Genomic DNA, 20,008 nt, shown 5'->3' with positions numbered 1-20,008 from the left:
TCGTTTTCAATACAACAATGCATTGCATGCATATACGCCTCGAAGTTCGACTACGTATTAGGGGGATGTCTAACTGCTAAGCGGCCAATGCGAGATGAAGACTTCCGAGTTCTATCAGAGTCGTAAATATAGCTAGCTGATAGGGTGATTTGCTTCTATACTATGATATTGATATGAAATACGAAATATTATGTCATTGATCGACGAGTCCATAGTTTGTTAAATGTTTTCAAATCTCCAGTGTTCCATATCCACAGCTGTAAGTTTTGCACTATGCAACCTGGCCTTCTGGTATGGTAAATCCTTCCACATGGACTGTTTGACCCTTGTGTAATACAATGCAACGCGCGAGCTTCAATCGATCCTCCAACTGCAGTAGTTGTTCACCCTCTCCAGGATTCTTGATGAGCACTTCCTTATATGAATGCTGAATCTCAACCGGCACTGACCAGTCGTACAGTGTGCTCCGTTCGCGGAAGTAGTATGGCCGACCATTTTTGTTAACTATCTCGTAGTGATCGCGAAAATCTTTTGCATCTCCTGTTTTAATCTCGCCATTGGAAAGCACCAAGACACTAGCATGCCAAGGCATGTCGCCGAATTTTCCTTCATGCGGAAGAAGAGGGATGGAAATCTTATTCTTTCCTATTGAAGGATGGATTGACAGGCGGATATGATTACCCAGAGTCACGTTGATCAACTTCTCATACGCCTGTGTCACAACTTGTCAGTGCACAACATGAGATGCAATGTGTGATATACTACCCACAATAAGACGTTGCATCTCTATTTTGACTACTCTTGCCACCTCTGCATCATATGCAGCCTGGCCGGCAGCGACCGCAGCATCAAATCCTTTACCCCATTTCAAGTCTTCTGACATTCGACTGAAGAACCCGTTAAACGTGGCCTTGGTATCAGGGTCTGTCTGGAGCTCTGTTTCAATATCGAAATTTGGATCAAAATACTCGCTAGACATCAATTTCTCTCTGACGGTGGGAACGAGCGTTAAGTAGTCTGCTTTGGAGATTTTTTCGCCGTCTCCCAAGCCCATCAAATCCATCAATCGGATGAACTGAATTGAGGAAAACTTCTTTTCTTGGGCCAGCTCACGAAGATGCAGACCATAGTCATAGGCGTCTTCATCGGGGATTCCAACGACATCTGTTAAATACAATACGGTCAGCCAGCGATGGCATTTCACAAAAGAATTTCCAATTCTACGTACCATTATATACCGGCACATCGCATATAAGCATAAGTCGAGCTCCATATACATAGAACCTCGAGATTTCTTGGCAAATGTCGTTCAATCTCGAAAGCCCCAGCTCTTCACCTAGATCCGGACCTGACCCTATGACTTTATCGAGGTTAGGATTTTTCCATGGGAAAGCAGGCAAGACCATTGTAATAGGCGCATTTTCGGCAATATATGCTTTCACTCTATCGAAGACAGAATCGAAAACTTTTCCATAGCCTTCGTGAGAGCCTTCCTTTCGGATATGCAGAGAGAAGGCTCTCAGGACCTCAACCACCTTAGGGGCAACTTCCGTTGGATCGTATTCAAATGCCATAGTTGAAATCAAGTAAAAGTCGTCTAGTCTGTTTCAATCTGGGTGAAGTCTATCACCCCTTTCTAGTGCTCTTTCTCTTCGGGTTTTTTTACTTCAAGTCCAACGAATTTAGTACGTAGTTCACCTTTTCTCTGCCATCGAGATACGACCAAGTCCGAAGCGGCCCGCACGTCATAGGCTTGAAACTATCATTTGGAAATCGGTCCAATTAATTATGCATATTTCTACACCCGTCCAACACGACTTGCAACCTATTATCTTGCTGGATGGGCTATCATTATGCCATTACACAGTAAAAGAGTGAAACTAATGCGTGTTCGTGTCATAAAGACCGTGGCGAGAGTTCCAGCCAGCCACCGATGCTCGATTCTCCACAAACCAGGTAGAACTAGCATAAATATGGAGTAAGCCTGCAGCCTGTAGAAGCTAAGTACACTCCGTATAGGGTGTACTAGTTCGTTACAGTGTATCGTTGGTAATCTTACCATACCACGAATATAAATGGCACGGGCCGGCACGGGATCTAAATCGGTCGTCCCACAAAAGCGACCCAGGTATCCACTTGCTCCACTATATTTTTTTTCTTTTTCTGACCTCCACTGTACATACTACGGAGAACCAAGCACACTATGTGACCTGTAAGGACTGTAACCCCGTACAGAGTACGAAGTAGGAAATATGCTGTGCTGTCTAGGTATCCGACCAAAACTGCATCGATCAGCAATCATTAAACATTGATTCGGTGCTTTAGCCCAACATGGACGGAAGTGTGAGACTGCGCTCTGTGGCCGTATTGGCGAAACAAGTGCAGAGTACTAGTCTCATAATTGAATTGATTTAATCTACTATTTCGATGCCTTCTTGAATATGCTTTTTTTTCCGACAAAGGTACTGTGTCAACTCAATTCAGTCATCGAGTCCACGGCTATCCACACAAGCCATCATGTCCCTCGATCAGGAATCTCACGATGAGGACAGCAGCTCGTCAACTTTGAATGAAAGCCTTACAGCCCCCTTAATTAGCTTAGTCGAGAGTGGTGATGTTGAGGGTAATGTTATTCAAAGTTATTCACATACAGTCGTCATGCCGCAGCTTTTGCAACCTCAGTCTAATTTTCAGAAGTTCTCTGCTCTCATCAGCATTGGAGGTATGAGTTGTGCAGCATGTGCTAACTCAATTATGAATTGTGTTAGCCAGCTCAAATTTGTGGATGAAATCACTGTCAACAATCTCACCCATAATGGAACAGTTCGTTGGACCGGAGCACGATCAGACATTCACAAGGTTATTGAGCAGATAGAAGACATGGGATTTGAGGCAATCCTTGACCATGTCAATAGCAAAGCAGTTTCGGCCCGCAGCAACCAGAATTTATTTCTTGTTGATTTGGCCGTCAGTGGCTTAACTTGTGGCTCATGTGTGGAGAGCATTACACGAGGACTTCAAAGCTTGCCTTTTGTTACGAATGTGGCCATCAACTTTCTATCCCATAGCGGAAAAGTAGAGTTTGAAGGCAGAGAGAATTCCGATCAAGTCATCGCGAAGATTGAGGATTTGGGATACAACGCTTCAATCCACAGCATATCTCCAGTCAACTCGGATACTGATCTAGACACACCCACCGGTTCTAGAACTACATCCATCCTCATCAATGGCATGTTTAATGTCCGTTGTGTGGGCCTGATCCTTGACTCCTTGAGTGATATATCAGGTCTCCAGGTTCAAGAGATCCCGTCACTCGAGAATCCAATTATTACAATTACATATTTTCCGCGACCTCCTTCCCTCACTGTTCGAACTATCTTGAATTCTATTGACTCTGTCGATAAGTCCATTCATTCTGAGGTCTACCACCCGCCAACTAACGAGGAGCGATCTCGAGCCATGCAAAAGCAAGCCCGGCATCAGTTGCTCGGGCGTCTTTTCTTTGTCTTCCTCATTGCTATTCCCACGTTTCTAGTTGGGATGGTATTCATGAGTTTCGTATCCCCTGAAAACAAATTTCGGCGCTATTTGGAGCAGCCCATGTGGCTGCAAATTACCCTCATGGACTGGGCACTGCTGCTTTTAACAACGCCTGTCATGTTTTATGGGGCAGATTTGTTTCATAAGCGAGCATTCAAGGAAGTATATGCACTATGGCGGCCTGGAAGTTCCACTCCCCTGGGGCAGAGGTTCTATCGCTTTGGTAGCATGAATCTTTTGATTTCGGCTGGCACGGCAGTGGCTTATGTGGCTTCATTGATTTCACTTATATTTGATGCATCCTATGGTACAGCACCTGATCAACGCCGCTCGACCTGTTTCGACTCGGTAGTGTTCTTAACCCTTTTCATTCTTGCCGGACGCTGCTTGGAAACGTACAGCAAAGAACGGACCGATGATGCAGTTGCTTCTTTGGGTAAATTACTTCCTTCCGAGGCATTTCTCGTGGAGAACGCAGGAGAACGCGGGTCGGAGCGGTTGCAAAGCATTAGTATCCATCTTTTGGAAGTTGGCGATGTCGTTAGCGTTCCCCATGGCTCATCACCATCGGCAGATGGGATCATTCTTGGTGACGGCGCCTATCAGTTTGACGAAAGCTCTCTGACCGGAGAGTCTACTTCAGTGAAAAAGGAAGCAGGTGACCAAGTCTTCGCTGGTTCGATCAATGTTGGTTCGCCCGTGCACGTGCGGCTCACTGGCGTAGGCGGTCTTTCGATGCTTGATCAAATAATCACCGTTGTTCGTGAAGGCCAGAGCAAACGAGCATCCATAGAGAGAGCTGTCGATACTCTGACAGCCCATTTTGTTCCGGTTATCACCCTCATCGCAATTATTACATTCATCACCTGGGTTACGTTGGCATTATCTGGAGTCCTGCCCACCGACTTCCTCGATTCCACTCACATGGGATGGACATTTTGGAGCCTGGAGTTCGCTATCGCAGTTTTTGTAGTTGCTTGTCCATGTGGCTTGGCTCTTGCAGCACCTACGGCGCTGTTCGTCGGTGGAGGAGTTGCAGCCCGACATGGTATTCTGGTCCAAGGAGGCGGCGAAGCATTTCAGGAGGCGAGTCGGCTAAATGCCGTAGTTTTCGATAAAACCGGTACACTCACGGACAGTGGGAGTCTCCATATCAGCGACTATGAGGTGCTCACTGGTGATATGGCGCAACTCTCTGTCGCGTGGAACGTCGCCCAAGGTCTAGAGGAACAGAGCAAGCATCCAATCGCCACTGCAGTCCGCCAGTTTTGTCAGCAGAAAGAAGCGCCTTCTGTGCAAATTCTTGAGTCCGACATCCACGAAATCGCTGGCCATGGTATGCAAGGTACTTTCACTCTGACTCTCGATAATGAGGGGCAAAATGATGGTTCGCCGCCGAGTGTCTGCTATGAAGCAGCTATTGGCAACGAACGGCTGCTACAGAGACTATCACCGGCCAACACGGACACTTATTATCTATCATCACTTCTTGCAAAATACCAAACAGCAGGGAAATCTGTTGCAATACTTTCACTCCGTCGATGCGCCCCTCAGGAAGCTTCAGAGCGTCCTCCATTTGTGCCAGTTGTTGTATTCGCTATATCTGAATCCATCCGACCAGATGCGGCACGCGTCGTTGCAAAGCTTCAAAGCCGACAGGTCGATGTCTTCATGTGCACAGGAGATAATGAAACGACTGCTCATGCGGTTGCTGATACCTTGGGAATTCCTCGTACCCATGTAATGGCAAACGTCTTGCCAACTGAAAAGGCGGATTTCGTGCATCAGGTACAGGAAGGCTCACTTGAGCTGCAATCCGACTCAGTCAGAAAAAGCAGAAAGGGATGCCCTTCGCGGTCGATAGTTGCCTTCGTTGGTGACGGGGTCAACGACGCGCCAGCGCTTGCAGCTGCCGATGTCAGCGTTGCCATGGCCTCTGGTTCGGATGTAGCAATTAGCTCTGCAAGCTTCATACTTCTCAACTCAGATATCAGCAACATCCTTGAGCTTGTTCTTTTGAGTCGTCGAGTGTTTCGTCGCGTCAAGCTCAACTTCTGCTGGGCACTTGTGTACAACGTGTGTCTAATCCCGATTGCAGCCGGAGTGTTGTATCCAATCGTCATCGGTCAGACAGAGCGAGTAATCGATGGCAGAACAGTGCTGGTCGATAGACATTTCCGACTGAGTCCAGTCTGGGCCGCCTTGGCTATGGCACTCAGTAGTATCTCGGTGGTATGCAGCAGCCTTGCTCTCGGAGTCGAAACGAGGCATGTTAAGCGGTTTATCAACCAGATTTTCAAAAGAAAGACTCGGAGATAGGGGCCGTGAGATCCGCTTTGTTGAAGTATATAAGATGGGGGAATGTTAATAAAAGCATTTGTACATTCTAGTCTGTGTCGGTTATGTGATTAGCTTGCAATCTTCAAGGTCCCTATGGCCCTTTGTAATATATCAAATCAAATCCTATCTCAGCGGCTGTTAAATCCTACGTTGGTGTTGTATGTCAAGTGGTAAATGCATCATGTCTTATCAGAAAATATTTGGAAGAGCCAGTTTAAGGAAATGGGATCGCGTTTGACAATTAATCTAAATTAGCCGATCATATTCTCTGTCGCTAGGCTTTGTGCGTTTGAATGCTCCAGACAGCGAAGAGGCAATATTAACGACATAAAAGATCCTCCTCTTTAGTGAAAGTTCCGCGTTTCATATCAATCCAGTCCGCCACCTTGTCACCGAGCGTGAACCATGGCCATTGCGAAGACGAGGGTGTTGTGTGCTGACAGAGATCGTGCACATCAAGGGGCGTGGGTTGATAGCCGCTTATTTCTATACGAGAGGGGAAGAGGGGAAACAATTAGCCTTTCTCACCAGAAGATGGAAGCAGAGAATATACATACAGCGCACTGGCATGCACCGGCAGGGCACTGGCAGGAAGCACCACAGCTGCAAGTATGATCGGTACCTATCGAGCAGTCAGTATCGTGAGGCAGTTCATTTTGGAGATATTCTGTCGCGGCATGTCGTTCTTTTCGCACAACCAACCGCAGGCCAAACATACCCATGTTGTATTCGTTGTTGAAGTTGATCGTCGACGAAGAAGGAGAGTATTTAAGATGTGGTAAGATTGCTCTGGTTATTTGTTGCTTTGTTGGAAGAAAAACGGTGCAGAGCTGAAGGGGTGACTGCTTTCTTATGTTTCTCCCGGTCGAGGGGTGCCTCTCTACCCCTCACCGTCACCTGATTTCTCCATGACCCTTGATCCTGGCAGCCTCGATGAATCCTGACGGCGCAAATCTCGGCAGGAATAGATCAGCGCCAAGTGGCTCCGCTGCTCTGCATGGTTTAGAGACGTGTATTCCCTGCAATCTCTCGCACTACTTGCTCTCAGGTCTATGCGTACCATCCAGCTTGCTCCCGTCCGCAGGCCCATGCACCGTCCGGAGGATAATTCACCGCATGTGTCCCAAAATCGAGATTGCCTATCTGAAGCTTCGAGCCTGCTCTAGCTTTTACAGCCGTGGCAGAATCTAGGACGATCAAAATCCTGAAGTCCCCGCACAAGAGAGGAGGCTTTTCACGTTCTACATCTCTACAGGCGCTCTACGGGGAATTTTTCATCGCTCAGTGATTGTGCCCTGGTAGTGGCTGCCTGAGATTCGTGGTTGATTGGTACTGATTCGAGGGGCACGTATCCGCCTATGCATATATGATGCATATGAAACGAGGGTAGTAGCTGAGTGGAGTCTTCATCTTCGCCCACAACAGATGCAACGTTGGCTTTTCAGCCTTCGGTGCTATTGGTAACTCGAAAGTCATTGTAATGCTAGTGACGTGATAAGTGAATCGTTGCAGAGTCTAAGATCGGTCGACGACTATAGCTCTAGAGATCTAACGAAGCCGTCCCAAAGAGCTTCCGTCAGTGCAACCTGGATGTGCTCCTCAGATCTCCAATCAGGTTGCAATTGTCTTGTTGGCTTCGGTTCAACTGTTCTGCTGTGGACACGAGGACATGACTATCCTGGCGGGGAAGAGGGGGTTAGACCGGATGGCCACGTTGACTTGCAGTGTCAATGGCCTATCCACACATGCTAGTAGGGATCTTCGACACAGCCATTGCTTCCAGGTTTCTAGGATGACACTAAGCTATACATTAGTGCTTGGACCAGTGCTTCGAAAAGCGTGTCTCAATCCCAACGTATTATATGTGACATTATGCCATGAACCTTTGAAGGATTCAAGATCCTTATGAGTATCTGTAAGATTGCAAGGCAGTCAAGAGGGTCGAGTGTGGGCAGCGGATTAGCCGTAGGTTCGTAATAAGGAGATATAAAAATCACATCCATGGATAAAGCGATGGAATATGACGCTGCTGTGGCTTTCGGCCAAGTCATGTGATTGAGGCTGGAAGCTGTGGCTAGTGCAGTATCTGCGCAAGCGGCTCCTGCGGACAGCCGCAGGCCAGCAGCGGCAGATCCGTTGGATTCCATGCGCTTCTCCTGGGCGGTGAGAGCTGTGGCGCAGAGCTCCCAGCCAGGAACCAAGGCTGCAAACACTTCTCTTTGAGAAGAACAAAACAGAAAAGTAAGGAAGTCTTGCCTCTTTTGATTAGTAAATCCTCTCTTTTGCCTCTTTTCCCAGGTCGGAGGCTGTTCTGTGTTGATCCCGCATTTTCTAGTTTGCAGATTACTAACAACCCGCGGTGGTCCTAATAGGCGCTAGTGCGATATCGTCACCTCGTAATCTGGAGCTGCCCGTTGCCTGCCAACCTCCAACACATCAACCATTCTCTCCCATCTTTCGTCTTTCATCCATCCACCTCCTATCATTCTTGGCCGTCTTCTACGCTTAGTTGCTTTTTGCGCTGCATCGTCTATTTCTTATCCCAGCACTTGGTTGTCTTTTGTTCCTAGTGTGCACTTCTCATCTCCAACGAGGGTTGGGTGACGTCTTGAACGGCCAGTAGCTTCAGCTTAGCGAACAACTTGCCACATCTCTTCATCATTATTGAAAATGTCTTCAGAGCCAGACCACGTTCATTCCAAGCAGAGGGTCAACCTTAGGTGAGTAATATTACCTCCCCTCCTGTCTAGAAACAACCCGGGTTTGCTGACGATTTATCTTGCATTCACAGTGATCCCTCGGGTGCCGAAAAGAAAGATGTAGGAATATGCCCAGTTGTTTATTCTGATGCGTTCTAACTATATTTTGTAGGAGCTGGATACTGCCACAGCCATTCTCAAGAAGAAGAAGAAGCCGAACTCGTTAATGTAGGTATTCGAGAGTGGGCAAGGGGAAGATCCTTTCATCGAGCTAACTTGACACAGTGTGACCGACGCAGTGAACGATGATAACTCGATTATTGCCCTGTCTAACAACACCATGGAGACCCTGCAGTTGTTCCGCGGTGACACAGTTTTGGTCAAGGGAAAGAAGCGAAAGGACACAGTTTTGATCGTCTTGGCCGATGATGATCTTGATGATGGCAGCGCTCGCATCAACCGTGTGGTTCGACACAATCTACGCGTGAAGCACGGCGACATCATCACTGTCCACCCGTGCCCAGATATCAAATACGTAAGTCAAGTGCACGTCGGTCCTAATTTACGTCACACTCACATTACAAATGAAAATACTAGGCCAAACGCATCGCAGTTCTTCCCATTGCCGATACCGTTGAGGGTCTGACAGGCTCTCTGTTTGACGTTTTCCTTGCACCTTACTTCCGTGAGGCATACCGCCCAGTCCGACAGGGTGACCTTTTCACAGTCCGCGGAGGTATGAGACAAGTGGAATTTAAAGTGGTTGAGGTCGATCCTCCAGAATATGGTATCGTTGCTCAGGATACAGTTATCCACTGCGAAGGCGAACCTATTCAACGTGAAGATGAAGAGGGTAATCTCAACGAAGTTGGCTACGATGACATTGGTGGTTGCCGGAAACAAATGGCACAGGTCCGAGAGCTCGTGGAATTGCCTCTCCGTCATCCTCAATTGTTCAAATCGATCGGTATTAAGCCCCCACGTGGAATTCTCATGTATGGCCCCCCGGGTACCGGTAAAACCTTGATGGCCCGTGCTGTCGCCAACGAGACTGGTGCTTTCTTCTTCCTTATCAATGGTCCCGAAATCATGTCTAAGATGGCCGGTGAGTCCGAGTCCAACTTGCGCAAGGCCTTTGAGGAAGCCGAAAAGAACTCGCCTGCCATCATCTTCATTGATGAGATCGACTCCATCGCTCCAAAGCGTGAGAAGACGAATGGAGAGGTTGAACGTCGTGTTGTCTCGCAACTTTTGACCCTCATGGACGGTATGAAAGCACGGTCCAACATTGTGGTCATGGCTGCTACGAACCGCCCGAACTCTATTGATCCTGCTTTGCGTCGTTTTGGCCGTTTCGATCGCGAAGTCGATATCGGTATTCCCGACCCTACTGGTCGCCTTGAGATTCTTCAGATTCACACAAAGAACATGAAGCTCGGCGAAGATGTCGATCTGGAGGCTATCGCTGCTGATACCCATGGATATGTGGGTTCCGACATTGCCTCTCTCTGCTCAGAGGCTGCTATGCAGCAGATTCGTGAGAAGATGGACCTCATTGATCTCGATGAGGATACCATTGATGCTGAAGTCTTGGACTCCCTCGGCGTTACCATGGAGAACTTCCGGTTTGCTCTGGGTGTTTCCAACCCATCTGCTCTCCGCGAAGTTGCCGTTGTGGAGGTACCAAACGTTCGCTGGGAAGATATTGGTGGTCTGGAAGAGGTCAAGAAAGAGCTTATTGGTAAGCAGAGAGCCTTCTCCATTTCTCTCTACCCATTGATTACTGACATATAAAACAGAGAGCGTGCAATACCCAGTTGAGCATCCCGAAAAGTTCCTTAAGTTTGGTCTCTCGCCTTCACGTGGTGTGCTCTTCTACGGGCCTCCTGGTACCGGTAAAACGATGCTTGCTAAAGCCGTCGCCAACGAGTGCGCTGCAAACTTCATCTCCGTCAAGGGCCCTGAGCTATTGAGTATGTGGTTCGGAGAATCCGAGAGCAATATCCGTGACATCTTCGACAAGGCTCGCGCCGCTGCTCCTTGCGTTGTCTTCTTGGATGAGTTGGATTCCATTGCCAAGGCACGTGGTGGTTCCGTTGGAGATGCTGGTGGTGCGTCTGACCGTGTGGTCAACCAGCTTCTGACCGGTGAGTTGCCCCTCAAACAAATTATCAACTGGATACCTCGAGAAAATACGGAACTGACAAATCAACTTCAGAGATGGACGGAATGACTTCCAAGAAGAATGTCTTCGTCATTGGCGCTACAAATCGACCTGAACAGCTCGACCCTGCCTTATGTCGACCGGGTCGTCTAGACACTTTGGTCTACGTTCCTCTTCCAGACCAAGCTTCCCGAGAGGGTATTCTCAAAGCTCAACTTCGCAAGACTCCTGTTGCTCCCGATGTCGACCTTGCTTTCATTGCAACCAAGACACATGGCTTCTCTGGTGCCGATCTTGGATTCGTCACCCAGCGTGCTGTGAAGCTTGCCATCAAAGAGTCCATTGCTGCTGATATCGAGCGTCGGAAGGAACGGGAGGCTGCTGGCGAGGATGTTGAGATGGAGGAAGCCGAGGAAGTTGAAGACCCAGTTCCCGAACTTACCCGTGCCCACTTCGAGGAGGCAATGGCCTCTGCACGACGATCCGTCAGCGATGTTGAAATTCGTCGATACGAAGCATTTGCTCAGAGCATGAAGAACTCTGGTGGCAGTGCTTTCTTCCGCTTCCCAACCGCCGAGGAGGTTACCAGTGGAGGTGGTGCACAGAATGGTTTCGGTGATGCAGGCAACGATGACAGTCTGTATGACTAAGAGTTTTTTTACCCTTAGTTAACTGCCCTTCACGATATTTTGTTGAGGTGGATCAATGAATGCATGAGATACAGCAGATCAGAATTGATCAACGTGGGAAGGTTTTAATTTTTTTTTTATCTGTGTTATCTCTCCTATGTCGCTTCTTTTCTGCTTTTCTTGTACCTTACACATCTTCAAAGCAAACTATTTTAAAATAGAGATGACCTGCAAGATTGTTTCTTCGATTGTCGTCGATGAGTTCCCGACAATTGAATCGCGATAGTAAGGATATCTTCCCATAATTGTATGCATATACCTAGGTAGCCATGGAGAGAGCCTTGCGGTCTTATCAATAACGCTTGCTCTCCTCCCCAGTTCCTCACGACCTCATCCTGGCCTCTTGATTTGTATAGGACTAGGCTTAATTGATGTCTGTTCCTGGAAGTGGACTTTTCTCTGCTACAGCACTCCTAAGATCAAACAAGAAATCGACATTGATATTCAGCTTTTCCAGTTTCTGTCGCATGGCTCATCAGAGAATTTCTTAACCAATGGAATAGCATTGTTGTATTTCGTCTTTCTGGCTCTTGATTGAGGAAAATCCGGAAAGGCGAACTCAACTATTGCCTCGCTGTTTCTTCCTTGAATGGAACTTCTAGAGTCCTCTCTAACATCATATATTACATCAGTCTTCTTTTCTGTATGTTGTATCTATAATATAGAAGCTCTTCAGAGTATGAAGGTATCTATTTTAGTTTAGAGACTGTTATATGTGAGTTTCATTCAACCATACTAAGCACAAGGGAGAAAATAAAGAAGAGCTAGATGCCAGGCTTCTCATGAAGAGATTTTCTATGTGCGCAAACAGGGCTCCGACGTGAGGCTATTCCCACCTTCGGAGCCGCTCGTTAGGGCTAAATAAAGCCCTCGGCGCAGCGTAACAGACCTCTGAACCGTCGCAGCTTTGAGTCTTGGGGATTTCCCGTGTATCAAAGTAGAAAATACCAATGCGAGTTTTTACTGCTTGCATAATTATTAAGTAATTCCCTGTTTAAACGTTGGCAAAAAAGTCTAGGTAAACGTTTGCCTACAGACTTTAGGTAGACATCTACCGGATATTCCCAGGAGAATCCGGTGAAGAAATAGGGCGGACAAAGCAAACAGCGCGTTTGTCAGATCTCCAGTTGAAAAATCTTCCTTGCCCTGCCCCCTATCGACCTCTTCTGCTTTAAGTACCTACCTAGCACATCGTTGCCTAACTGCTGCACGAGGGTATTTATACCCCTTTGCTTTCCTGAAGTTCCGCTATCAAATTTATAATTAGAGCACGAATCATGGTACCCCAATCACTACCTGACAGCGGAATATGAGGCATAAAAATGACTATTACCAGAAGCCTCATTAAGGGGAACCTTTTTGGTGGCTTACTGTTTAATATTCCGTCGTTACTACGACATCCCCGATCCAATGACTGGCGTTCAGCAGAAACAGTCGAGGCCTTCTACAATACCTATTGCGTTCCAAAAGCTGCCTGGCAAGAAGAGCAAGAATGGGCAACCGACATGCCTCTGGACAAACAGATTGCAGATTTCCCAACTGAGTTCCTCAAAAGTATGATACACTCGCCTGGTAGGAGAAGCCAAGGACCCCATATGTCGCAGACGTCACAATCCACAATATCTCACAGTCTTACGAGAATATGCACCACTGACGATGGACCGATCTTCGCGATATACGATGGATCAGACACGCCCAATCGAGCGAAGTTTCCATAAAGAATAGCAGCCGGTTTTGGATGGACTTTCTGCTTCTGAGATTGTCTGGGATGTAATATGCCAGGACTACCGCAATCATGACAGAGGAGCATATATGGGTCCTTATACGTCAATTGTAGGGTCAAGTGGCATTGGAACAAGTTTCGTTGTGCAGTCCATAGCAAGATGTGAAAAGACCTATGTGGTTTACGTGAGCTTTGCGGCATCACTCTCTGACGCCTATAATTCTACGAAATGCAAGTCAAAAAAAAACCCCCCCTTCCAAATTACCAAAAATCGACACCACCTAGCTGATTACGAAAAGGTATTAGATACCGTATTCCAGGAGTTACTACCTACACGGGCCGAGGGAAGGACAGATGATGATTATGCCCGACATAAAAGTGGTTTTGCATGTTAGTTAGTTTAGTATAGTTATTTGGGCCTCTTATGCTAATACGATTCGTCTTATTTACATTCTTGAACAAATGTATTTATAACAGCGCAGGAAGCTACCAAAAAAAGGAGCCCTCATGGGGCTTTTCTAAATCATCTTCATTGTATGCAGCATCACGATTTGAAGATATATATAGAACCAGGCAGACTTTCCTACTGCCGCACAAACTAAATCGAAGTAGAAGGCCATCGTCGTAGGTATAGACATACCCGTACAAAATCCTAGTATACACATTGTAAATGATACATTTGACACCAACGCCCTCAAGTCAATCAACCAAATGGATCAAAAAGCCATGATTTGTCTAAAAAAAAAACGCTCTAAAAAATGTAAAACAAAATGCGAACTCGCTGTTTAGATGCCTTGAAAATTCCGTGAGCACAACCCCTTTTCTTCGACAATAAAAAAAGAAAAACCTCATGATGATAACGGAGTTGCTGGTCCTAGGAGACTTCTTTCGCCACTCGGACTCTCACGCTGATTATTTAGCACCCTTCCCTGCAGGCTTTATTTTCTTGTCCTTGGGTAAATTCTTCGTAGGGCTCGTGTTTGCGTCGTTACTTTTCCCAGTCGACGCCGAGTCTTTGCTCGATTTATTCTGCTTCTTATCGGATTTGGACGAATTTTTGGCGCCATTGGGGAGCTCCTTAGCCCCGACAATGTTATGGCTACCACCGCCATCGGCTTCGGATCCGTCCTCGTCGTCTTCGATGACGGCAAACGGTCGTATCGAATCCCTCAGAGCTCTGACGCCTTGCTCAACAATCTCCTTTGGTATTCGGACGTCGATATCCCTAAAAAACGACTCTGAATTGTTCGCGGTGTTTCCATTGAAAGAATTCGTGCCGCTATGGCCATTAGCCGTGGCATTGGCGTTATTACTACTGTTGTTGTTGGCCTCGGGGACGGCAGGATGCGTTTGTCCTGTGGCAAGCGTGACGACAATGTCGACCATGTCGTCAAAATGAGTGCAGCGACCTGCGCGAAGAAGCTCGAGAGAAAGAGATTGGATACGCTCGGCCCAGCCGGCTCGTTGTAAAGAGAAAAGGAGATTTGCATGTAGGTCGTCGAGAGTAGATGTTTCCAACAGACGGTTATAGATCTCCGACTCGAAGGTCTCGGCGGACACGGTGGTCTCGCTAGGCATTATGCAGGGTTTCCTGTCTTATGAGGACGCCGTATATAGATTCTGTCTTGTAGATGCCGACGCAGACGCAGACAATAGGAGGCGGGGAGAAGGGTGCGGTGCGCGGAAACGCTGAGGAGCGTGCAGTACGCAGCCGCCGACAGAGAGAACGTGCCGTATTTATGGGATCAAAAGAGAGAGGCGCCTCCAGAAAAAGGCGGGTGAGGCTGCATTGTTTCCCACTTGGTCAATCCGGATTTAAAAAGCGTTGGTGAGGAGGGCATTGGCAGTTCACGATGAGTTGCGTAGGACATGTAGAAGTTTGCCTACGGAAGATGCGCTAATCTAGCCACTTGGTTATCTCAGCATTTGCCATCGAAGCAAGCAAGCCAGGCAACCACCCGCGGGCTGGACTACAATTGCTTGATTCTACCGCGGACAGGCAATCTCTCTGCTGTTTTACTCCGGTGCCATGCTTGACCAGAGCACCTAGCTTGCGTTATCTGCTCTCCTTCTTTTGCTATCAAGTATCTAGGCTGCTAGCGCCGGCGCCGCGGTCTAACCGCTCGACGACCTCACTCACCACCAGCTCCGAGCTCGTGCGAATAACCTGATTGTTCCATCTTGTAGGTGCTCGCTACCCTTCAAGGAAGCCAATTCTGACCCTATAGACTGCCCCAAACAGAGCCAATCCGCGGCGCCAACGTTCTGTCGGTGTTGCGCGTTGTGCCACTGATAAGTCGCGAGGGACTCCCGCCTCCACCGGTGACGCAGGTCTCTCTCTCTCTCTCTCTCTCTCCCCGATCAAAACACCCAACAATCAATCACCATGTCTCTCTTTGGCACATCGCCCGACGAGGTTTCTTCACAGGCGAACCCCTCTCGCTTGTCCAAATCTTCTCTTTTCGACGACGAACATAATCAGGGCGGGTCAGCATTATTCGCAGACGATGGCCCGGCTGGTAACTCGCCGTGGGATATGCCTACGCCCAAAAGAATTGGACGACAGAACCCTGTCAAGACTCTCCTTCCTGCGTCCGACGTGCCGGAAAGTTACATAGATGCGTTTGAATTGATCCTGGATGCGCGGGACCGCGTAGGCGCAGGTCTTGGTCTTACTACGATTCGGCAAATACTATCCAGCAGTAGCTTGACTGCGGCTGACCAGGCCAAGATATTGAATTTGGTTCTCCCTGGGGGCCAGGAAACATCCGATGGCTTGGGTCGGAACGAGTTCAATGTCTTGCTAGCTCTAATAGGCTTGGCTCAGGAAGGCGAGGACCTCACATTTGATACTGTGGATGAACGACGAAACAGTATGTTCTAGAGTTGCTATGGCGTTTCTTTTTCATTCGTCTACTTTACTAATGCCCTGCAGATCTGCCTCAACCGAAGATTTCATATTTGGACGATCTGAGAATCTCCAACCCCAAGTCCGCCGCTCCTTCACAGCAACATCAATTAGGAGAAGAGTCACTGCGATCAGAACCGCAACAACAGGCAATAGCCTCGACGCCCCGACGTACTTCTTTCGGTGCAGAAACAGACCCTTGGGGTAGTCCAGACGTTCACCGCGGGCACAATCACACTGCCCTCTCTTCCAACGAACCCACGCTTAATGGATTCGGGAGTGTCCGCTCTTCCACAAATGGATGGGCTGCTAGTTCCGCAACCGCTACAAGTGAATCGCGAAGCACAGCTCAGTCAAACGGACAAAGGCCTCCGAGAAGCTCTGGCTCAGGCTGGGAGGGGTTTAACAATGCTCAAACTCCCGCGTTTGGCTCGGCTGGTCAGCAAGGATTGGGGGGGTTTTCTAACTCAGGGAATGCACAAGATGGATCTGATTCACAAAATCGTGCCCTAGGGGGTGGTCGAATGACGGGTTTGGGGGTGGAGGAAGTGGTAACAGTCACATTGTTACCCGAAAAAGAGGGATTGTTCATGTTTCAACACCGCAATTACGAAGTGAAGTCTGCTCGCCGAGGTAGCTCGGTAGTGAGGCGTTATAGTGACTTTGTATGGCTCCTCGACTGTCTACAAAAGCGATATACATTTCGGCAATTGCCGCTTCTTCCTCCGAAGAGAGTTGCAGGTACGTACAGGGTTCTTGTGCATATAGCCTAAGATCCAGCTCACCTTTTTTTTTTCTATTTTGATAAAGTCAATGGCACTCACCTTTCAGCGGATTCAACTTCGTTCCTGGAGAAACGTCGCCGTGGACTCGTACGATTCACCAACGCCCTGGTGCGACACCCGATTCTAAATCAGGAGCAACTCGTGGTTATGTTCCTAACGGTCCCTACTGTAAGCTTCTTGCATCTTGCTTCTATATCTGTATGATCTCCCAACTGAGTTTAACGTAGGAGCTCTCAGTCTGGCGCAAGCAGGCGACTATATCTGTCCAAGAAGAGTTTGCAGGCAGAACCCTGCCACCTGACCTTGAAGATTCCTTACCATCGACCCTGAATGAGATGTTTGATACCGTACGTTCAGGCGTGAAGCGTTCAGCCGAAATCTTCATTAACCTTTGTACGCTCCTTGAGCGATTGGCGAAGCGCAATGAGGGACTGGCTGCGGACCATCTCCGATTCTCTTTGGCCTTGCAGTCTTTAACAGAGGCAACGAAGAGTACTTACGCCGTAGATACAAATGATGTACCGCTGCTCAATGAGGGTATCAACGCGACGGCAAGACACCTCTCTGCCAGCCAGAGTCTGCTAGAAGACGAGGCAAGGGCGTGGTCGGATGGAGTGCTGGAGGATCTTAAGCGACAACGAGATTGTGTTGTTAGTGTGCGGGATCTTTTCGACAGAAGAGATCGTTATGCCAAGGACAACATTCCCCAGTTGGAAAAACGTATTGAGAGCAACGAGAAGAAGCTACAGGATTTGAGGAGCCGTCCTCAGGGAATGGTCAAACCCGGAGAGATTGAGAAAATAGAGGAGTCAATTTTCAAGGTAAGCGAGAAAGGAATGAATAGAATGAATATGCACACACTGGGTGGCATCAAGCTAATCGCGCCTTTTCTTTTTTTTTTTTTCTTCTTCCTTGCAACAGGATAAGGAATCCATCGTACAGCAACATGCACGTGGCGTTTTTATCAAAGAATGTATACGCGACGAACTTGTCTTCTTTCAACAAAGCCAGTACCATATCAGCCGGCTTCACCAGGACTGGAGCCAAGAGCGAGTCAAGTATGCAGAACTTCAGGCAGACAACTGGAGAGTCCTCAGCGAGGAGGTAGAAGGAATGCCCAATGGCGACTAACCCTGCACTATGAAATCGCCAGTGTTTGATATGGATACATACAACCTCCGCAACGTGGTCACACTGCATGCAGATGCATATTATGCTTCACTTTTTAGAAATTCTTTCGCTTTGCTTTTTGCCTTTACAATGCCGGCATAATTTGCTTCGTTTTATTGGATATATGATTGTTTAACGGACTCGAATCTTCTTTTGGTCCTCTTGCAGTTAAGCTACCTATGTTACTCTACGTTTGTTTTGGTTTTAGTATCAGTTGCATGCAATCCTAGCGTATTGCTGTCTTTCTCCGTGATTGATCGATCAGATTCATTATACATTTACCGAGCAATGGCTTGTTGCTCCAGTGCAGCCCTTTTATTTTTTATTTTTGAACGAATATCTTCCTGTTGGTCGAGCAGCTGTAGCAGAGAAAACTTGATATAATTGTGTTTATGCGTGATTGGCTCATCACAATCCACATGAGAATGTATTCGATCTTTGAGAAAATCATCGAACACTGTTAATAAACGTGTTCGTGGATCGAGGTTTTTTTTTTTTTTTTTTTTTTTTTTTTCAATCTACACATCAAAATGAGGTGAACACGTATATTGACGCAAAGCCACGAGCTGCAGTTTACTCCGTATATACTCCACAATGTCTTTCGTAGTTCTTGTTCCGTCCAAGATTGTTCCTCATCGTGGAAACTGACCATCGACGGGTCGAGGCCTGCGATCTGCTCGCACTAGACCAAATCACCCACTTCGTTGCGTCTACTGTAGGCACAAAGTCCCAACTACAGTAAGTAGCATATACTGCGTGAACACGTGAACATGCTGCTAGCATCCTAGACACTCAAAGGCACGAGCGAGCATCCAGACCTTGACTGACTTCACGTAAGCCATAGCCAGGTCAGGGTCAGGGTCAGGGTCAGGGCGTGAGCGACGAGGTAAATCTGCGGGGAAGAACCCTTAGGACATGCAGACTACTCCGACTTTCTCGAGAAACCAAACCAAAGCGAGTAAGGTATAGGTACCTAATCGAAATAATACGGCTCAATATGGCATTTAGCCGCTGTAGCCGCATTCATGTGCTGTGTCTGTGCCTCTGCACAGCAGGGATTTGACGCATCATCTCCTGTTTCCTGCTCTTCTCTGCACACTATTGAGCATTTCCCCTCAATTGGAGAACATTGTGAATGCGCGGTGCAGACGAATGGACGATAGGGTGAGTGCATTTTTTTTTCCTTCTTCCTTTTCCCTCGTCACTTGACAGTTGATCTGTGAGTGGAATCAAAGAGCGCAATATCAAACACGAAGTGACGACGTCACGGCAAATACGAGCGTTCGCGGGGAAATTCGGAGGCTTGGAAAGAGGAAGTCCCAACTCGGACGATTTGATATTTTCCGCTCTTGGCTTACCGCCCGCCTCGCCGCCAAGAAAAGGCTCGGCACTCGGCAACCCGCGTGCATGCGACTCCATGCCATGAGCGAGTGAGTGAACGCATGCATGCTTCTGGACGATGCTGGCGGTGAATATCGCTTCTGCCAGGCACGCAACGATCCTCTCCCCCTAATCCGCAGCAGGACTAAATAGCGAGGAGAGCCCTTCCGCCGAAGTCCCAATCCAGGCCAGTCCCCCCCCCCTTGGTGGCGTCCAAGTCGACGCTTTCCCTCCTCGCCTGCAGCAGCACCTCACCATCGAATGCTCTCTCTGCTGTGATCCGTCGTGCTCTCTGCTCTCTGCTCTCTGCTCTCTACTCTCTACTCTCTGCTCTCTGCGCTGCGCTGCATCTGCCTTGGGCTCTTGTAGCGCCATATCCTCTCACCCAGCGGGCCTCGATCGACACCCTCCCCACTTTAATCAGCTCAGCGTTTAAAAGGCTTTCCTTTCGTCCTCTGCAGAAGATTCCTCCCTCACTAATTACTCTCGCTCCTCTATCGCGAACGTTGGAGGCTCTGTTGGCCTGCTTAAGTTAGTCCATCTTCTCCATCCCCCCCCTTTCCCCAAGCACAGCCCTCCCTCGTCCCCTCTGCCCGACTTGGCGTCTTGT

The 20,008-nt window shown here is 48.0% G+C and overlaps 5 protein-coding genes across 5 annotated transcripts, besides 1 other annotated feature; 3 read left to right on the top strand and 2 right to left on the bottom strand.

Annotated features, from left to right (window-relative positions):
- Positions 1-271: 271 nt before the first annotated feature.
- Positions 272-1,574, bottom strand: UA08_06627 (hypothetical protein; the record flags this gene model as incomplete). The annotated part of the gene is made up of 3 exons (XM_020268925.1): positions 272-712; positions 770-1,164; positions 1,229-1,574. The coding sequence occupies 3 exons, from the start codon at positions 1,572-1,574 to the stop codon at positions 272-274; spliced, it is 1,182 nt and encodes a 393-aa protein (XP_020118189.1).
- A 943-nt stretch (positions 1,575-2,517) lies between these two features.
- UA08_06626 (hypothetical protein) lies at positions 2,518-5,859 on the top strand (the record flags this gene model as incomplete). The annotated part of the gene is made up of 1 exon (XM_020268924.1): positions 2,518-5,859. The coding sequence occupies one exon, from the start codon at positions 2,518-2,520 to the stop codon at positions 5,857-5,859; it is 3,342 nt and encodes a 1,113-aa protein (XP_020118207.1).
- A 2,691-nt stretch (positions 5,860-8,550) lies between these two features.
- Positions 8,551-11,393, top strand: UA08_06625 (Cell division control protein 48; the record flags this gene model as incomplete). The annotated part of the gene is made up of 7 exons (XM_020268923.1): positions 8,551-8,600; positions 8,672-8,699; positions 8,752-8,807; positions 8,865-9,114; positions 9,177-10,320; positions 10,379-10,726; positions 10,798-11,393. 7 exons carry the CDS (start codon positions 8,551-8,553, stop codon positions 11,391-11,393), a joined length of 2,472 nt encoding a protein of 823 aa, XP_020118454.1.
- A 1,339-nt stretch (positions 11,394-12,732) lies between these two features.
- Positions 12,733-12,818: a repeat region (Identified by RepeatMasker using a combination of RepBase library and repeat library created with RepeatScout).
- Positions 12,819-14,067: 1,249 nt separating this feature from the next.
- Positions 14,068-14,733, bottom strand: UA08_06624 (hypothetical protein; the record flags this gene model as incomplete). Its single annotated transcript, XM_020268922.1, has 1 exon — positions 14,068-14,733. The coding sequence occupies one exon, from the start codon at positions 14,731-14,733 to the stop codon at positions 14,068-14,070; it is 666 nt and encodes a 221-aa protein (XP_020118199.1).
- Positions 14,734-15,541: 808 nt separating this feature from the next.
- Positions 15,542-17,979, top strand: UA08_06623 (Sorting nexin mvp1; the record flags this gene model as incomplete). The annotated part of the gene is made up of 5 exons (XM_020268921.1): positions 15,542-16,028; positions 16,091-16,804; positions 16,895-17,016; positions 17,076-17,669; positions 17,770-17,979. The coding sequence occupies 5 exons, from the start codon at positions 15,542-15,544 to the stop codon at positions 17,977-17,979; spliced, it is 2,127 nt and encodes a 708-aa protein (XP_020118198.1).
- Between the last annotated feature and the right edge of the window lie 2,029 nt (positions 17,980-20,008).

This window comes from Talaromyces atroroseus, assembly GCF_001907595.1.
Source record: "Talaromyces atroroseus strain IBT 11181 chromosome Unknown scaffold_9, whole genome shotgun sequence".
Taxonomy (NCBI): Eukaryota; Fungi; Ascomycota; class Eurotiomycetes; order Eurotiales; family Trichocomaceae; genus Talaromyces; species Talaromyces atroroseus.
This window is presented reverse-complemented; position numbering and strand designations above follow the sequence as displayed.